At 41.6% G+C, this 17,500-nt stretch overlaps 2 protein-coding genes and 1 non-coding gene across 10 annotated transcripts in view; 1 reads left to right on the top strand and 2 right to left on the bottom strand.

Moving 5' to 3' along the window:
• The window catches only part of dennd4a (DENN/MADD domain containing 4A), a 127,007-nt gene extending 126,833 nt beyond the window's left edge, over positions 1 to 174 (bottom strand). For all 3 annotated transcript variants that reach the window (XM_045706298.1, XM_045706297.1, XM_045706299.1), the window contains exon 1: positions 1 to 174. This exon is cut by the window's left edge. The gene's annotated coding sequence lies outside the window, so the exon portion shown is untranslated.
• Positions 175 to 8,334: 8,160 nt separating this feature from the next.
• trnaq-cug (transfer RNA glutamine (anticodon CUG)) lies at positions 8,335 to 8,406 on the bottom strand. The gene has a single exon. It is a non-coding gene; the product is annotated as a tRNA-Gln (tRNA).
• A 261-nt stretch (positions 8,407 to 8,667) lies between these two features.
• The window catches only part of rab11a (RAB11a, member RAS oncogene family), a 37,179-nt gene continuing 28,346 nt past the window's right edge, over positions 8,668 to 17,500 (top strand). For 5 of the 6 annotated variants that reach the window (XR_006761484.1, XR_006761482.1, XR_006761483.1 and 2 more), the window contains exon 1: positions 8,668 to 9,782. Coding sequence is in view for 2 of the 6 variants with exons in the window: in XM_045706118.1 (XP_045562074.1) it covers positions 9,743 to 9,782 (40 nt within the window). In the remaining 4 variants the exon portion in view is untranslated. The remainder of the gene's footprint in view (positions 9,783 to 17,500) is intronic. The other variant, XM_045706119.1, reaches the window with a different exon arrangement.

The following is a 17,500-nucleotide window of genomic DNA, read 5'->3' as shown; positions in this document are numbered from 1 at the left end:
AACCTACAATTTGAATGACAATTTATTCGCCATTTTATGTTGAATTATTTCCCCTTCTTTCGTATAAGAAATTAATAATGTGTCTCGGGTCGAAACCCCCCCCCCGCACCACCCCCCAACAACAAAAATAATAATAATACGCATCCAACGAAATAAATACACTTGCGCTTTTATCCCCAGACCCGTTATCCACGTGACCGCTCACAGTTCACTTGAACGCGCACGGACGTCATTGGTGACGCGGAGGAAGATGGACGACGACTAGGATTATCATGAGTCTCTTTAGTCTGGGTACTAGATATTCCACTTCTTGACACTCTTTTTCTTACGGTGTAGTTGCTGATTGGTACATCATTCATATTGTCAATGACAAAAATCATAATTTTGGCACAATGTAGAACAAACAAACAAATACCGTTACGAGTTGATGTGGTAATAATTCCCCTTGTGAGAAAGGCAGTGTCAATGGAAAGATAATGTTTTACAACGTGGCTAGAGAGGATTTAGAGATAAATAATGATATGGAGAATAGTAGCTTTCATTCGAGTTACGTTTTCTCCTGCTTCCTTCCATTAAGGACGGGAAAGAAAACCCGAAACTGCCAACCTGTCGTCAAACCTCGCACATTGTGCTGATCGTCATGATTTACTTAACATTTTTTTTTTTATAATTTGTTATGCTCGTTTCAGTTATATTATTTGTCCAGACAGGCTCCTCTGTGAAACGTTATATTTAGGTCTATAGTATAATGCTAAAATAATATCAAATGAATTAACAAGGGTAGTTTGAAGGGATTGAGTTTGGGGGGAGCTATAGTATTACTAGAGACGTTAGTTATGTAATTGTTATCCCAGAATGTTCCTGGTTCCAGAGGAAGATTTGCACTCGATTAATTTTTCTAAACTGAATCATGTTTTTTTTTTACTTAAAAAAACAAACAATTAAATTGGTGTTTTTATTTTTTATTCTAGGCGTGAAGAAAATTCAACATCATGTCTATAAGATAAAAGGATACATTGATCACGCAGCCAAATGTTTATATGTTCCATAATTATAATATTTAAAGTGATGAAATTTGATCGTAGTCATTATTTTATCAATCTACGTTAGACAACAAATGACAGGAGTGGAATGTAATAACCTGGTTACTGTCTCCCTTCAGTTATCTCTTTAGGTCTATTCACTGCCTCACATTTAAAACAATTTACATTTATTTCGCAAATTTCCTTTTAGAAAATATTTCCATTAGAAAAAACGTGTGATTGTGAGGTTGTGACTGTGTTTTTAATATTGTTTTAAAAGCGGAGTTTTACTGCATCCCTGTGGTTATTATTATTGGGGCGGCAGGTAGCCTTGTGGTGACAAGCTGACGAGGTAAAACTGACTTGCCTGGTTAAATAAAATACTGGCTAGTGCACACATTTTTTACTACAGTATTTCATTTTGGCAGTGTTCATATTGCCATGCCATTATTTTTCTATTAATATTTTGTATTTTAAATGTAACCTTTATTTAACTCGGCAAGTCAGTTAAGAACAAATTCTTATTTACAATGACGGCCTACCGGGGAACAGTGGGGTTAACTGCCTTGTTCAGGGAGCAGAAAGACAGATTTGTACCTGGTCAGAGAGAGACATTGAACCACGCTCAAAGCCATATAACAGCTCTATGGATGCAAGGACTGACCATACATGATATCAAAACTATCATTTTAACCATGTTTTGAGGCGATATAATGTTTGTTTACATGTACTTTGTTAATAAAACCATTACAAGAGTATATGTTGTTTTCTGTTGGGGTTGAATCACAAGAGTTTCTAAACTCAAGATGCGCAACATCGCGAGACTACCGGGAACGCTTGCGAGACTACCGGGAACTCTTGCGAGACTACCGGGAACTCTTGCGAGACTACCGGGAACTCTTGCGAGACTACCGGGAACTCTTGCGAAACAGACCAGCCGGGGTTTGAGATGTAAAATTAGCGAACAAAAATGACTCCTTAGTTGTTCATTTTATAAAAATCGAAAAGCACAACCTAGATTCGAGCCAATGTCTTAAAGCTCCAATATGTAACTTTTTGGACGACCTGACCAAATTCACATAAAAAAAATTGTTGTATATAGATCTGTCATTCTCATTGAAAGTAATAAAGCAGTAGATCTGTTCTATGTGCGCTATTTCTATGCTTCCTGTTCTTAGTTTCCTTTTTGCATTTTTTACTTTGGTTATGGAAAATATATTTCACAACGGTTTAGTACAATAATTATCTACACTATACTGAAATAAGAACTATTACATATTTACATACATATATATTTTTTATTTTTAACATTTTTTAAAAATGTAACCTTCATTTAAACTTGGCAAGTCAGTTAAAGAACAAATTCTTATTAACAATGACCGCCTACACCGGCGAAACCCGGACGACGCTAGGACGATTGTGCGCCGCTCTACGGGACTCCCAAATCACATCCGGTTGTGATGCAGACTGGGATTTTTAGCAACCAGGAAATGGCGGAGAGGTTTCTGCATTGTCCATATTTATTAAGTAGTTGAACATGTTATTACTCCAACCTCGTGAAAGTAACAAACTGACATGTTTTCAATTTCGTCAAAAACAACTTTATATAAGAAGGAGTGCCATTGATTTGATGGCCTGCACATGCGCAGACCCGATGTCATGTCTTTACGCATGAGCTTGTGCCACGTTCATATCATCATCGGAAACTCGAAGATGTCCGACTTGTTATATCTTTAAACCCGGCACATGTATAACATCAAACTGTTAGCATATTGGAAATGTCCTTGTTCCAAATAGCACACGAATGCTGCATTAGTTAGCCATCTTTGCCATGGCATCGCCAACAAGTGTGATCGGAGATTTCTATTTAGAGAAACAGTTTTAGCCTGTCTTCATCATACTGTACTGTCTTTGGTTGAAACAAAGATTATGGATATACTGACAAGATAAATGTCCCTCCACCCCTGACAATGGGATTCGTCTATCATTTCTTTGGATTGGTGGATAAATCTCATTATTGTAATCAGTGCTTTGAATATTCGATCAGGATTGTCTCAAAGTTGCCGAAATGTCATGTGTCCAACAACTTAAGCATTACGAGATTTCTATTCGATCAAATTAACCTCAGGTAGCAAATAAGCAATGCATTATTTTTGTTGACCAAATTTGTCAACTCTCATTGACAAAAAAAAAACGACTTTCTTGGTGGACGAAGTAACGAAATAACGCCACCTGCTGGAGACAGATGTTTTCACCGTGTTGAGCCTCTCTTCCTGTCTGACTAATGGTGTGTTGATGACGACTGGGAACACGGAAAAATACGAGGTCGATAAATCAGAGCTGTAGTTAGAGACCCAAGTTCCTACATTGGAGGAACGTCTGTTTCATTTGGTTCCCAGAGTTCCCAGTTGTCGTGAACGCACTGAAGTCGGAAGTCGGAGATTCCAGAGTTCCCAGTTGTTTTCTTCTTCGTTGGGTTTGGTTTGTCAGAGTGACTCAGTGCAAGATGCGTCACTGCAGTACCTGGTTTGAATATTTAACTAGGCAAGTCAGTTAAGGACAATTTATTATTTGCAATGACGGCCTACCAAAAGGACTCCTGTAGGGGACGTGGGCTGGGATTAAAAATAAAAAATAAATTAAATATAAATATAGGATAAAACACACATCACAACAAGAGACACACCACAACACTACATAAAGACAACAACATAGCAAGGTAGAAACACAGCATAGCAGCAACACAACATGACAACAACATGGTAGCAACATGACAACAACATGGTAGAAACACAACATGACAACAACATGGTAGCAACACAACATGGTACAAACATTATTGGGCACAGACAAGAGCAGAAAGGGCAAGAAGGTAGAGAGACAACAATACATCACACAATACATCACACAGTAAGAGTGTCCATGATTGAGTCTTTGAATGAAGAGATGGAGATAAAACTGTCCAGTTTGAGTGTTTGTTGCAGCTCGTTCCAGTCGCTAGCTGCAGCGAACTGAAAAGAGGAGCGACCCAGGGATGTGTGTGGCACTCAATCAAACAAAGAATGCGCTGTCATGCTCCTCCCTCAACTTCTGAACTTTCCTCTGTGCTTTTTGTTGCTACTTGGCTATCTTGCCAAACTTTTGGGGCTTTACTTTTACAACATTTACCAACGTCTTCGTTTTTTTCCTCGCTCGACTTTTTTCTTTCAACTTTTTCACCCCGGACGCTTAATTTGGACATGGTTCTCCAGGACCTCCACCAGCCAAAAAAGCTAAGTGGTAACATTAACACTATGCCATTCAATTGTAGTCGCTGTACTCATAATATACAGGAGAACGATCACCTTATGGTGAGGATAGCCGTGTTGCAAGCCCAGCTTCAGATGCAATCGTTAGGCAAGGGTAATTTAAGTTTAGGAAAGGATGAAACAGCGTCTGTGCCTCCAGTAAGTACAGGTAGTTGTATAAATCTTCTCGCACCGGACAATTTTTTTCAAGGCTTCTGGAAAGAAACGCTGTAGGAATGCTCAACCGGTGTCGCTCATTCAGCCGACAGAAACTTTCAACCGGTTCTCCCCATTAAGCAACGAGTCAGAGTCAAAGGCCGAGCCTTCTCTGGTCTCTACTCCTCCCGTTGTGGGGTCTGAGCCACCGAAGGCTCCCACCATTAACTCTGACAAATTGAAAACCCTAGTCATTGGCGACTCCATTACCCGCAATATTAAGACTTAAAACGAATCATCCAACGATCATACACTGTTTACCAGGGGGCAGGGCTACCGACGTTAAGGCTAATCTGTGGGTGGGGTTATATCCAGCGTGGTTGGCCCTGTCCGGGGGTATCGTCGGATGGGGCCACTAATCTGGTCGTCCTTTGTGACTTTAAGTATGTTCCCTTTAATTCTCTCCCTCTACTCCCGGAGGACCTGAACCCTAGGACCATGCCTTAGGACTACCTGGCCTGATGACTCCTTGCTGTCCCCAGTCCACCTGGTTGTGCTGCTGCTCCAGTTTCAACTGTTCTGCCTGCGGCTATGGAACCCTGACCTGTTCACCGGACGTGCTACCTTGTCCCAGACCTGCTGTTTTCGACTCTCTCTCTCTAGCTCACCTGCTGTCTCTAACTCTGAATGCTCGGCTATGAAAAGCCAACTGACACTTACTCCTGAGGTGCTGACCTGTTGCACCCTGTATAACCACTGTGATTATTATTATTTGACCCTGCTGGTCATCTGTGAACGATTGAACATCTTGAAGAATGATCTGGCCTTAATGGCCATGTACTCTTATAATCTCCACCCGGCACAGCCAGAAGAGGACTGGTCACCCCTCATAGCCTGGTTCCTCTCTAGGTTTCTTCCTAGGTTCATTCCTTTCTAGGGAGATTTTTCCTAGCCACCGTGCTTCTACCCCTGCATTGCTTGCTGTTTGGGGGTTTTAGGCTGGGTTTCTGTACAGCACTTTGAGATATCAGCTGATGTAAGAAGGGCTTTATAAATACATTTGATTGATTCATTGATGTTAACAAACAACCTATCATAAAAACAGGACAGGTCAAAGTAAAATGGACAATATGGAATGTACAATCACAACTGTTGTCCAGGACTTTACACCCCATTTGTCATGATCAGTGGATTCCAGTTTGTATCGGTGTATTTTGACAATAGTTATGCGTTTCCCGCTGTGTAAACACATTGCAGATAGGCTCGCGTTAACTCCTGATAAAGTTGAGTAGCTGAATATATTCAGAGCTTTAAACAGCCAAATTGATTAGTCACAGGAATCAGGACTTATAAGGGAATGCAACGGCCTGTTTTTTACAAAACGGTGCGTCTACTACATGGATGGACATTCATAAAATTCCATTGGGGATAAAATGGCTACACCCCAGTAAGTAAAAAACTGATGTATTTTTGTTGTTGTTGGTATTTTACAAACTGTAGGCTTACCACATAGATCAGGGAATTCATAAAATTATATTTCAGGCAACACTGTAGGCGACTCCTCAATAAGCAAGGACCGACACCGAAGTCTTTTGGATGTGATTTTTTTTTGGTGCAGTTCTGGACCGGTCTTGATTTCCACATCCACGGATTGGTTTTTGGCACAGATCTATCCTCCTCTAGTTTCTTCACTGCCTCAACATACGACACCTTCTGTACTACTCTGACTCTGGCCACCTCAACCTGCCTCTCTCTCTCACACAGGACACTTCCGATCCCCAGTAACATGAGCACACCTACAATTGACACACACAACTTTATCCACACCGAAACGACACAATCTTATGTCCCATGCCCTCTTGCACACATCGGGGAATTTCCCTCCTGCAACATGACCATAAACGTTGCACCTGAAACAGCTCAGAGGATTCGGGACAGAAGCTCTAACATGTTAACTGCTGTATCCTAACCATGAATTTGTCCTGTAGAGACTCTTGACTCTTGACTCAAAAAGGACTGTCAGTGGGTCCTCTGTTTCACCACGCTCACCACCGGGTCTGCTTCGCACCAAACGGAGGGCGTCAAAACATCAGGAATCTTCGACTACAATTGGTCCCGTCTCCACACTTAATGCATTGGCTGCATTCCAGGCTGTATCAGAACCGCAAGTGTTTGGTCCCATTGAGTCCCATAGGGCAGCGGGCAATTTGCCCACCGTCGGGTTTGGCCCGGCCTCAACTGTAAGTGCTGTTTATAGTGAAGTGGAAACGTCTAGGAGTAACAACGGCACAGCCTCGAAGTGGTAGGCAACACAAGCTCACAGAACGAGACTGCACAGTGCTGAAAAGCGCGTAACGTGTAAAAAATCATCTGTCCTCGGTTGCAACACTCCACTAGCGAGTTCCAAACTGCCTCTGGAAGAAACGTCAGCACAAGAACTGCTCGTCGGGAGCTTCATGAAATGGGTTTCCGTGGCCGAGCAGCCGCACACAAGCCTAAGATCACCATGCCCAATGCCAAGCGTCGGCTGGAGTGGTGTAAAGCTCGCCGCCATTGGACTCTGGAGCAGTGGAAACGCGTTCTCTGGAGTCATGAATCACGCTTCACCATCTGGCAGTCCGACGGACCAATCTGGGTTTGGCGGATGCCAGGAGAACGCTACCTGCCCAAATGCATAGAGCCAACTGTAAAGTTTGGTGGAGGAGGAATAATGGTCTTGCACTGGAAGAAGAACTTGACTGGCCTGCACAGAGCCCTGACCTCAACCCCATTGAACACCTTTGGGACGAATTGGCCAACATCACTAATGCTCTTGTGGCGGAATGGAAGCAAGTCCCTGCAGCAATGTTCCAACATCTAGTGGAAAGCCTTCCCAGAAGAGTGGAGGCTGTTATAGCAGCAAAGGGGGGGACCAACTCCATATTAATGACTTCCCAGAAGAGTGGAGGCTGTTATAGCAGCAAAGGGGGGACCAACTCCATATTAATGACTTCCTTGAAGAGTGGAGTCTGTTATAGCAGCAAAGGGGGGGGGACTAACTCCATATGAATGACTTCCCTGAAGGGTGGAGGCTGTTATAGCAGCAAAGGGGGGGACCAACTCCATATTAAAACCCATGATTTTTGGAATGAGATGTTCGACGAGCAGGCGACCACATACTTTTGGTCATGTAGTGTAGTGTAGCTTGCTAGCTCTTTATTCACTGACATAAAAAGCTTGCTTGGCCTGTTTTAAATGACGCCGACGTTGTAGACAATGCAGCCCCACAATTAAGAGGAACTGATTGTAATCAGTCCGTGAATCAGCATGTTTCTCCGCGATCCGTATCGTTGAGTCAGCTGAGCATAGCAGATGCTACTGCAATGACTTTGTGACAGAAGAACAGCTGCTAAATGATGAAATGAAAACTCATAGTAATGTTAGCATTAGCACTACTCGCTACAGTAGCATGGTAGAGCTAAGTTTTGTTAGAAGATTCAACACGAATCTTGGTTAAATAACAGCATCGTTTTAAGTTAAAGATCATTTCAGTCACTGGCTCAGCTAACGTTGAGTCGGTAAAATGTCCGATTTGCGGATTTGTTAAATGCAGGCTTGTGTATAACTCTAACTAGTTAGCATGTCGTACATTTCCGAGTTTCCTAGTTCAGACTATCACTTGAACGCGGCATAAAACAATGCATGAGACATTTAGATTATACAAGAATCAATGGGTATTATATTAATTGATAAATCACCCAAAATAAATGGATTTAGCAACTGCAGACTGCCACTTTTTTTTTAAACTGAAAATTCAATCTCCTTATAATCACTAAGTCTGCCACTGTTTTTGACTCACCGATAAGAAACTCAACAAAAACTAAAAATACAGGTCCTACCGAGATTTGAACTCGGATCGCAGGATTCAGAGTCCTGAGTGCTAACCATTACACCATAGAACCGTATAGTAGACAAGAAATCTATAAGGTATTAATAAGTAATTTACAGCTTATTTCTGTCATTGTCCATGACTAGCTGGCTGTCATACAAAAACAAGAACTATGCTATAATATATAATATATATATATATATTCAATAAAAGGATTTCGTTTCGCATGAAAGAAAAAATGAGACGCGTTATCAATACCAAACCCTCGATCCGGAAATGGGGCGTTTGCTAAAACTCGCTTGTTAAAACTGACTAGGTCCGAGTTGCAGCAGATACCGTGGAGGACAGTGCAGCAGATACCGTGGAAGACATTGCAGCAGATACAGTGGAAGACATTGCAGCAGATACAGTGGAAGACATTGCAGCAGATACCGTGGAAGACAGTGCAGCAGATACAGTGGAAGACAGTGCAGCAGATACCGTGGAAGACAGTGCAGCAGATACCGTGGAAGACATTGCAGCAGATACAGTGGAAGACATTGCAGCAGATACCGTGGAAGACAGTGCAGCAGATACCGTGGAAGACAGTGCAGTTGGAGTTGCAGCAGATACCGTGGAAGACATTGCAGTTGGAGTTGCAGCAGATACCGTGGAAGACAGTGCAGCAGATACCGTGGAAGACAGTGCAGTTGGAGTTGCAGCAGATACCGTGGAAGACAGTGCAGCAGATACCGTGGAAGACAGTGCAGTTGGAGTTGCAGCAGATACCGTGGAAGACATTGCAGTTGGAGTTGCAGCAGATACCGTGGAAGACAGTGCAGCAGATACCGTGGAAGACAGTGCAGTTGGAGTTGCAGCAGATACCGTGGAAGACAGTGCAGTTGGAGTTGCAGCAGATACCGTGGAAGACAGTGCAGCAGATACCGTGGAAGACAGTGCAGTTGGAGTTGCAGCAGATACCGTGGAAGACAGTGCAGCAGATACCGTGGAAGACAGTGCAGTTGGAGTTGCAGCAGATACCGTGGAAGACAGTGCAGCAGATACCGTGGAAGACAGTGCAGCAGATACCGTGGAAGACAGTGCAGCAGATACAGTGGAAGACAGTGCAGCAGATACAGTGGAAGACAGTGCAGCAGATACCGTGGAAGACAGTGCAGCAGATACAGTGGAAGACAGTGCAGCAGATACAGTGGAAGACAGTGCAGCAGATACCGTGGAAGACAGTGCAGCAGATACCGTGGAAGACAGTGCAGTTGGAGTTGCAGCAGATACCGTGGAAGACAGTGCAGCAGATACCGTGGAAGACAGTGCATTTGCTGTACCCAGACGGGATAGTAGGAACCGAGGGAGAAAGGAAAGGTACCAATATTGGATCGGGGACCTCGCCTTCATTTTTTTGGGGATTCAAGATGGGCAACAGAGATGACGAGTATGATTACTTATTCAAAGGTAAATCAGACCAAAACGTTACCTGTCCATAAAAATGTTTAACTTCGTCATGGTTTCATACGAGCTAGCTAGTGCTAGTGGTTCGCCAGGCTATGCTAGCGCTTGATGCTAATCTACGTTAGCCGCTAGCTAGCTACACATTTCGCAGTAAAGTTAAACGTCAGCTTCATATCTTTTTTTAAGTAAAATGAGTGCTTTTGGATATGATTTTGTATTATACATATATTAGGCTATTGTCTTTTTTAATATTCCTTTTTAATAATGTTAACATAAATCCGCTGATAATTCTGTCTTTTAATTTGTTGGCTAGCTAGTTAGCTAGTTAGCTAGCGTCAGGAAATAACCAGATAGCTAAACATCCAGCTAGATAACCAGCGACTTGGTGAAATTACCACAATTTAGTTACTGAAACCATAACTAGTTGCTCCAACTACCTATATTTTACATTTTTAAATAACGTTATGCGATGTCATTCATGTAAATGTTTTTGTTACAGAAGACGTGTACTAAATACCGCCTTATAGGTAACTAGATATCTACTATATATATATATATATATATATATGCTTGTGAAAGACCGACGCTTAAAACACAACAACATTATCATCATGACATATATGATAAAATGAGTTGTTCCCATAGTGGAGTAATTACTAGGACCGTGGCCTTTCCTCGCTGGAGGAATGTGACTCTGAGCATTTTATTCAGTATTTTATGATCTCAATCACGAGAATGTCATACCACTGAATTTAGACCTTTTTTTATTGGTGTTTTTAACCTGGAATATAGACTAGGCTTACCTCGATGTCTAGTTATCCACTGAGGATATACTTTGACATGTCAAGCACAAAGGAATGTGTGTCTGTAGTCGGAAACCATGGAACTGGGGTTGTAGCTACAGGCTGTGTATTTATTACTCATTTCTGTATAACCGGTATACCACATATATAGCCCAACAAACACACCTTATTCATCAAGGCTCATAATGACCGATATATACCACACATATAGCCCAACAAACTAGAGGTCGACCGATTTAGGGACGGTTTTCATAACAATCGGTATTCTGCCTTTTTGGACGCCGATTACATTGCACTCCATGAGGATCCTGCGTGGCAGGCTGACTACCTGTTACGCGAGTGCAGCAAGGAGCCAAGATAAGGTGCTAGCTAGCATTAAACATATCTTATAAAAATACGATCAATCTTAACTACACATGGTTGATGATATTACTAGGTTAATAACTAGCTTGTCCTGCGTTGCATATAATTAATGTGGTGCTTGTTAATTTTTCATCGAATCACAGCCTACTTCAACTTCGCCAAACGGGGGATGATTTAATAAAAGCGCATTCGCGAAAAAAGCACTGTCGTTGCACCTAGTATGTACCTAGCCATAAACATCGACGCCTTTATTAAAATCAATATACAAGTATATATTTTTAAACCTGTATATTTAGTTAAAAGAAATGCATGTTAGCAGGCAATATTAACTAGGGAAATTGTGTCACTTCTCTTAAGTTCAGTGCAAGCAGAGTCGGGGTAAATGCAGCAGTTTGGGCCGCCTGGCTCATTGCGAACTGTGTGAAGACTATTTCTTCATAACAAAGGCTGAAATTAATTTGCCAGAATTTGACATAATTATGACATAACATTGAAGGTTGTGCAATGTAACAGTAATATTTAGACATATGGATGCCACCCGTTAGATAAAATACGGAACGGTTATGTATTTCACTGAAAGAATAAACGTTTTGTTTTTGAAATTATCATTTCTGAATTTGACCATATTAATGACCAAAGGCTCGTATTTCTGTGTGTTTATTATAATAAAGTCTATGATTTGATATTTGATAGAGCAGTCTGACTGAGCGGTGGTAGGCAGCAGCAGGCTCGTAAGCGTTCATTCAGACAGCACTTTACTGCGTTTGCCAGCAGCTCTTCGCTGTGCTTGCTTCACAGAGCTGTTTATGACTTCAAGCATATCAACTCCCAAGATTAGGCCGGTAATACTAAAGTGCCTATAAGAACATTCAATAGTCAAAGGTATATGAAATACAAATGGTATAGAGAGAAATAGTCCTATAATTCCTATAATAACTACAACCTAAAACTTCTTACCTGGGAATATTGAAGACTCATGTTAAAAGGAACCACCAGCTTTCATATGTTCTCATGTTCTGAGCAAGGAACTTAAACGTTAGCTTTCTTACATGGCAAATATTGCACTTTTACTTCCTTCTCCAACACTTTGTTTTTGTATTATTTAAACCAAATTGAACATGTTTCATTATTTATTTGAGACTAAATTGATTTTATTTATATATTATATTAAGTTAAAATAAAAGTCTTCATTCAGTATTGTTGTAGTTGGCACTTTTACAAATATATATATATATATATATAAAAATCGGCCGATTAATCGGTATCGGCTGTTTTTTGGTCCTCCAATAATCGGTATCAGCGTGCATCTCTCATTGACGTGTGTGTGGGCCACTTGTTCTACAATTTGGAATTACCCTCCAGACCTTTAGTGCTTCAGGGTGTCCTATAACTGTCTGGAGCCAGTGTGTGAACATTGTTGGTCGTTGTTGAGAACAGAAACAATAGATGACATTACATTAGCCCAGGTCTGGATCTGAGGACCTCTGAACACTGTAGAAGAGCTTCCTGTAGCCCTTACGCACATTCCGAACGTTCTAAGAATGTGGGAAGTAGTGTAATGCATAGAGCCTATTCTGCTTCCTGTTCTACATTGTAATGCATAGAGCCTATTCTGCTTCCTGTTCTACATTCTGCTTCCTGTTCTACATCGTAATGCATAGAGCCTATTCTGCTTCCTGTTCTACATTATAATGCATAGAGCCTATTCTGCTTCCTGTTCCACATCTTAATGCATAGAGCCTATTCTGCTTCCTGTTCTACATTATAATGCATAGAGCCTATTCTGCTTCCGGTTCTACATTATAATGCATAGAGCCTATTCTGCTTACTGTTCCACATCGTAATGCATAGAGCCTATTCTGCTTCCTGTTCCACATCGTAATGCATAGAGCCTATTCTGCTTCCTGTTCTACATCGTAATGCATAGAGCCTATTCTGCTTCCTGTTAAACATTGTAATGCATAGAGCCTATTCTGCTTCCTGTTCTACATTATAATGCATAGAGCCTATTCTGCTTCCTGTTCCACATCTTAATGCATAGAGACTATTCTGCTTCCTGTTCCACATCTTAATGCATAGAGCCTATTCTGCTTCCTGTTCTACATTCTGCTTCCTGTTCTACATCGTAATGCATAGAGCCTATTCTGCTTCCTGTTCTACATTATAATGCATAGAGCCTATTCTGCTTCCTGTTCCACATCTTAATGCATAGAGCCTATTCTGCTTCCTGTTCTACATTATAATGCATAGAGCCTATTCTGCTTCCGGTTCTACATTATAATGCATAGAGCCTATTCTGCTTACTGTTCCACATCGTAATGCATAGAGCCTATTCTGCTTCCTGTTCCACATCGTAATGCATAGAGCCTATTCTGCTTCCTGTTCTACATCGTAATGCATAGAGCCTATTCTGCTTCCTGTTAAACATTGTAATGCATAGAGCCTATTCTGCTTCCTGTTCTACATTATAATGCATAGAGCCTATTCTGCTTCCTGTTCCACATCTTAATGCATAGAGACTATTCTGCTTCCTGTTCCACATCTTAATGCATAGAGCCTATTCTGCTTCCTGTTCCACATCGTAATGCATAGAGCCTATTCTGCTTCCTGTTTTACATCGTAATGCATCAGCTCTTATTCTGCTTCCTGTTCTACATCTTAATGCATAGAGCCTATTCTGCTTCCTGTTCTACATTGTAATGCATAGAGCCTATTCTGCTTCCTGTTCTACATCGTAATGCATAGAGCCTATTCTGCTTCCTGTTCTACATCGTAATGCATCAGCGCCTATTCTGCTTCCTGTTAAACATTGTAATGCATAGAGCCTATTCTGCTTCCTGTTCCACATCGTAATGCATAGAGCCTATTCTGCTTCCTGTTCTACATCGTAATGCATAGAGCCTATTCTGCTTCCTGTTCCACATCGTAATGCATAGAGCCTATTCTGCTTCCTGTTTTACATCGTAATGCATAGAGCCTATTCTGCTTCCTGTTCCACATCGTAATGCATAGAGCCTATTCTGCTTCCTGTTCTACAGCATAATGCATAGAGCCTATTCTGCTTCCTGTTCTACATCGTAATGCATAGAGCCTATTCTGCTTCCTGTTCTACAGCATAATGCATAGAGCCTATTCTGCTTCCTGTTCCACATCATAATCCATCGGCGCCTATTCTGCTTCCTGTTCTACATCGTAATGCATAGAGCCTATTCTGCTTCCTGTTTTACATCGTAATGCATCAGCTCTTATTCTGCTTCCTGTTCTACATCGTAATGCATAGAGCCTATTCTGCTTCCTGTTCTACAGCATAATGCATAGAGCCTATTCTGCTTCCTGTTCCACATCGTAATGCATAGAGCCTATTCTGCTTCCTGTTCTACAGCATAATGCATAGAGCCTATTCTGCTTCCTGTTCTATTTTAGATTCTTCAAAGTAGCCACCCTGTGCCTTGACAGCTTTGCACATTCTTGGCATTCTCTCAACCAGCTTCACCTGGAATGCTTTTCCGACAGTCTTGATGGAGTTCCCACATATGCTGCTTTTCCTTCACTCTGCGGTCCGACTCATCCCAAACCATCTCAATTGGGTTGAGGTCGTGTGATTGTGGAGGCCAGGTCATCTGATGCAGCACTCCATCACTCTCCTTCTTGGTCCAAATAGCCCTTACACAGTCTGGAGGTGTGTTGGGTCATTGTCCTGTTGAAAAACAAGTGATAGTCCCACTAAGCGGCCTGGAGGTTGTGTAATATGGTTTGATGTCCTCACTATTATTCTACAATGTAGAAAATAGTACAAATAAAGAAAAACCCTGGAATGAGGTGTGTGTGTGTGTGTAGGTCTACTACACCTGTTGTATTCAGCATTTCACTGTAAGGTCTACTACACCTGTTGTATTCAGCATTTCACTGTGAGGTCTACTACACCTGTTGTATTCAGCATTTCACTGTGAGGTCTACTACACCTGTTGTATTCAGCATTTCACTGTGAGGTCTACTACACCTGTTGTATTCAGCATTTCACTGTGAGGTCTACTACACCTGTTGTATTCAGCATTTCACTGTGAGGTCTACTACACCTGTTGTATTCAGCATTTCACTGTAAGGTCTACTACACCTGTTGTATTCAGCATTTCACTGTGAGGTCTACTACACCTGTTGTATTCAGCATTTCACTGTAAGGTCTACTACACCTGTTGTATTCAGCATTTCACTGTGAGGTCTACTACACCTGTTGTATTCAGCATTTCACTGTGAGGTCTACTACACCTGTTGTATTCAGCATTTCACTGTGAGGTCTACTACACCTGTTGTATTCAGCATTTCACTGTAAGGTCTACTACACCTGTTGTATTCAGCATTTCACTGTGAGGTCTACTACACCTGTTGTATTCAGCATTTCACTGTGAGGTCTACTACACCTGTTGTATTCAGCATTTCACTGTGAGGTCTACTACACCTGTTGTATTCAGCATTTCACTGTGAGGTCTACTACACCTGTTGTATTCAGCATTTCACTGTAAGGTCTACTACACCTGTTGTATTAAGCATTTCACTGTGAGGTCTACTACACCTGTTGTATTCAGCATTTCACTGTAAGGTCTACTACACCTGTTGTATTCAGCATTTCACTGTGAGGTCTACTACACCTGTTGTATTCAGCATTTCACTGTGAGGTCTACTACACCTGTTGTATTCAGCATTTCACTGTGAGGTCTACTACACCTGTTGTATTCAGCATTTCACTGTAAGGTCTACTACACCTGTTGTATTCAGCATTTCACTGTGAGGTCTACTACACCTGTTGTATTCAGCATTTCACTGTGAGGTCTACTACACCTGTTGTATTAAGCATTTCACTGTGAGGTCTACTACACCTGTTGTATTCAGCATTTCACTGTGAGGTCTACTACACCTGTTGTATTCAGCATTTCACTGTGAGGTCTACTACACCTGTTGTATTCAGCATTTCACTGTGAGGTCTACTACACCTGTTGTATTCAGCATTTCACTGTGAGGTCTACTACACCTGTTGTATTCAGCATTTCACTGTGAGGTCTACTACACCTGTTGTATTCAGCATTTCACTGTGAGGTCTACTACACCTGTTGTATTCAGCATTTCACTGTGAGGTCTACTACACCTGTTGTATTCAGCATTTCACTGTAAGGTCTACTACACCTGTTGTATTAAGCATTTCACTGTGAGGTCTACTACACCTGTTGTATTCAGCATTTCACTGTAAGGTCTACTACACCTGTTGTATTCAGCATTTCACTGTGAGGTCTACTACACCTGTTGTATTCAGCATTTCACTGTGAGGTCTACTACACCTGTTGTATTCAGCATTTCACTGTGAGGTCTACTACACCTGTTGTATTCAGCATTTCACTGTAAGGTCTACTACACCTGTTGTATTCAGCATTTCACTGTGAGGTCTACTACACCTGTTGTATTCAGCATTTCACTGTGAGGTCTACTACACCTGTTGTATTCAGCATTTCACTGTGAGGTCTACTACACCTGTTGTATTCAGCATTTCACTGTGAGGTCTACTACACCTGTTGTATTCAGCATTTCACTGCGAGGTCTACTACACCTGTTGTATTCAGCATTTCACTGTGAGGTCTACTACACCTGTTGTATTCAGCATTTCACTGTGAGGTCTACTACACCTGTTGTATTCAGCATTTCACTGTAAGGTCTACTACACCTGTTGTATTAAGCATTTCACTGTGAGGTCTACTACACCTGTTGTATTCAGCATTTCACTGTAAGGTCTACTACACCTGTTGTATTCAGCATTTCACTGTGAGGTCTACTACACCTGTTGTATTCAGCATTTCACTGTGAGGTCTACTACACCTGTTGTATTCAGCATTTCACTGTGAGGTCTACTACACCTGTTGTATTCAGCATTTCACTGTAAGGTCTACTACACCTGTTGTATTCAGCATTTCACTGTGAGGTCTACTACACCTGTTGTATTCAGCATTTCACTGTGAGGTCTACTACACCTGTTGTATTAAGCATTTCACTGTGAGGTCTACTACACCTGTTGTATTCAGCATTTCACTGTGAGGTCTACTACACCTGTTGTATTCAGCATTTCACTGTGAGGTCTACTACACCTGTTGTATTCAGCATTTCACTGTGAGGTCTACTACACCTGTTGTATTCAGCATTTCACTGTGAGGTCTACTACACCTGTTGTATTCAGCATTTCACTGTGAGGTCTACTACACCTGTTGTATTCAGCATTTCACTGTGAGGTCTACTACACCTGTTGTATTCAGCATTTCACTGTGAGGTCTACTACACCTGTTGTATTCAGCATTTCACTGTAAGGTCTACTACACCTGTTGTATTAAGCATTTCACTGTGAGGTCTACTACACCTGTTGTATTCAGCATTTCACTGTAAGGTCTACTACACCTGTTGTATTCAGCATTTCACTGTGAGGTCTACTACACCTGTTGTATTCAGCATTTCACTGTGAGGTCTACTACACCTGTTGTATTCAGCATTTCACTGTGAGGTCTACTACACCTGTTGTAT

The sequence above is a fragment of the Salmo salar genome, chromosome ssa23 (assembly GCF_905237065.1).
Source record: "Salmo salar chromosome ssa23, Ssal_v3.1, whole genome shotgun sequence".
NCBI lineage: Eukaryota > Metazoa > Chordata > Actinopteri > Salmoniformes > Salmonidae > Salmo > Salmo salar.
This window is presented reverse-complemented; position numbering and strand designations above follow the sequence as displayed.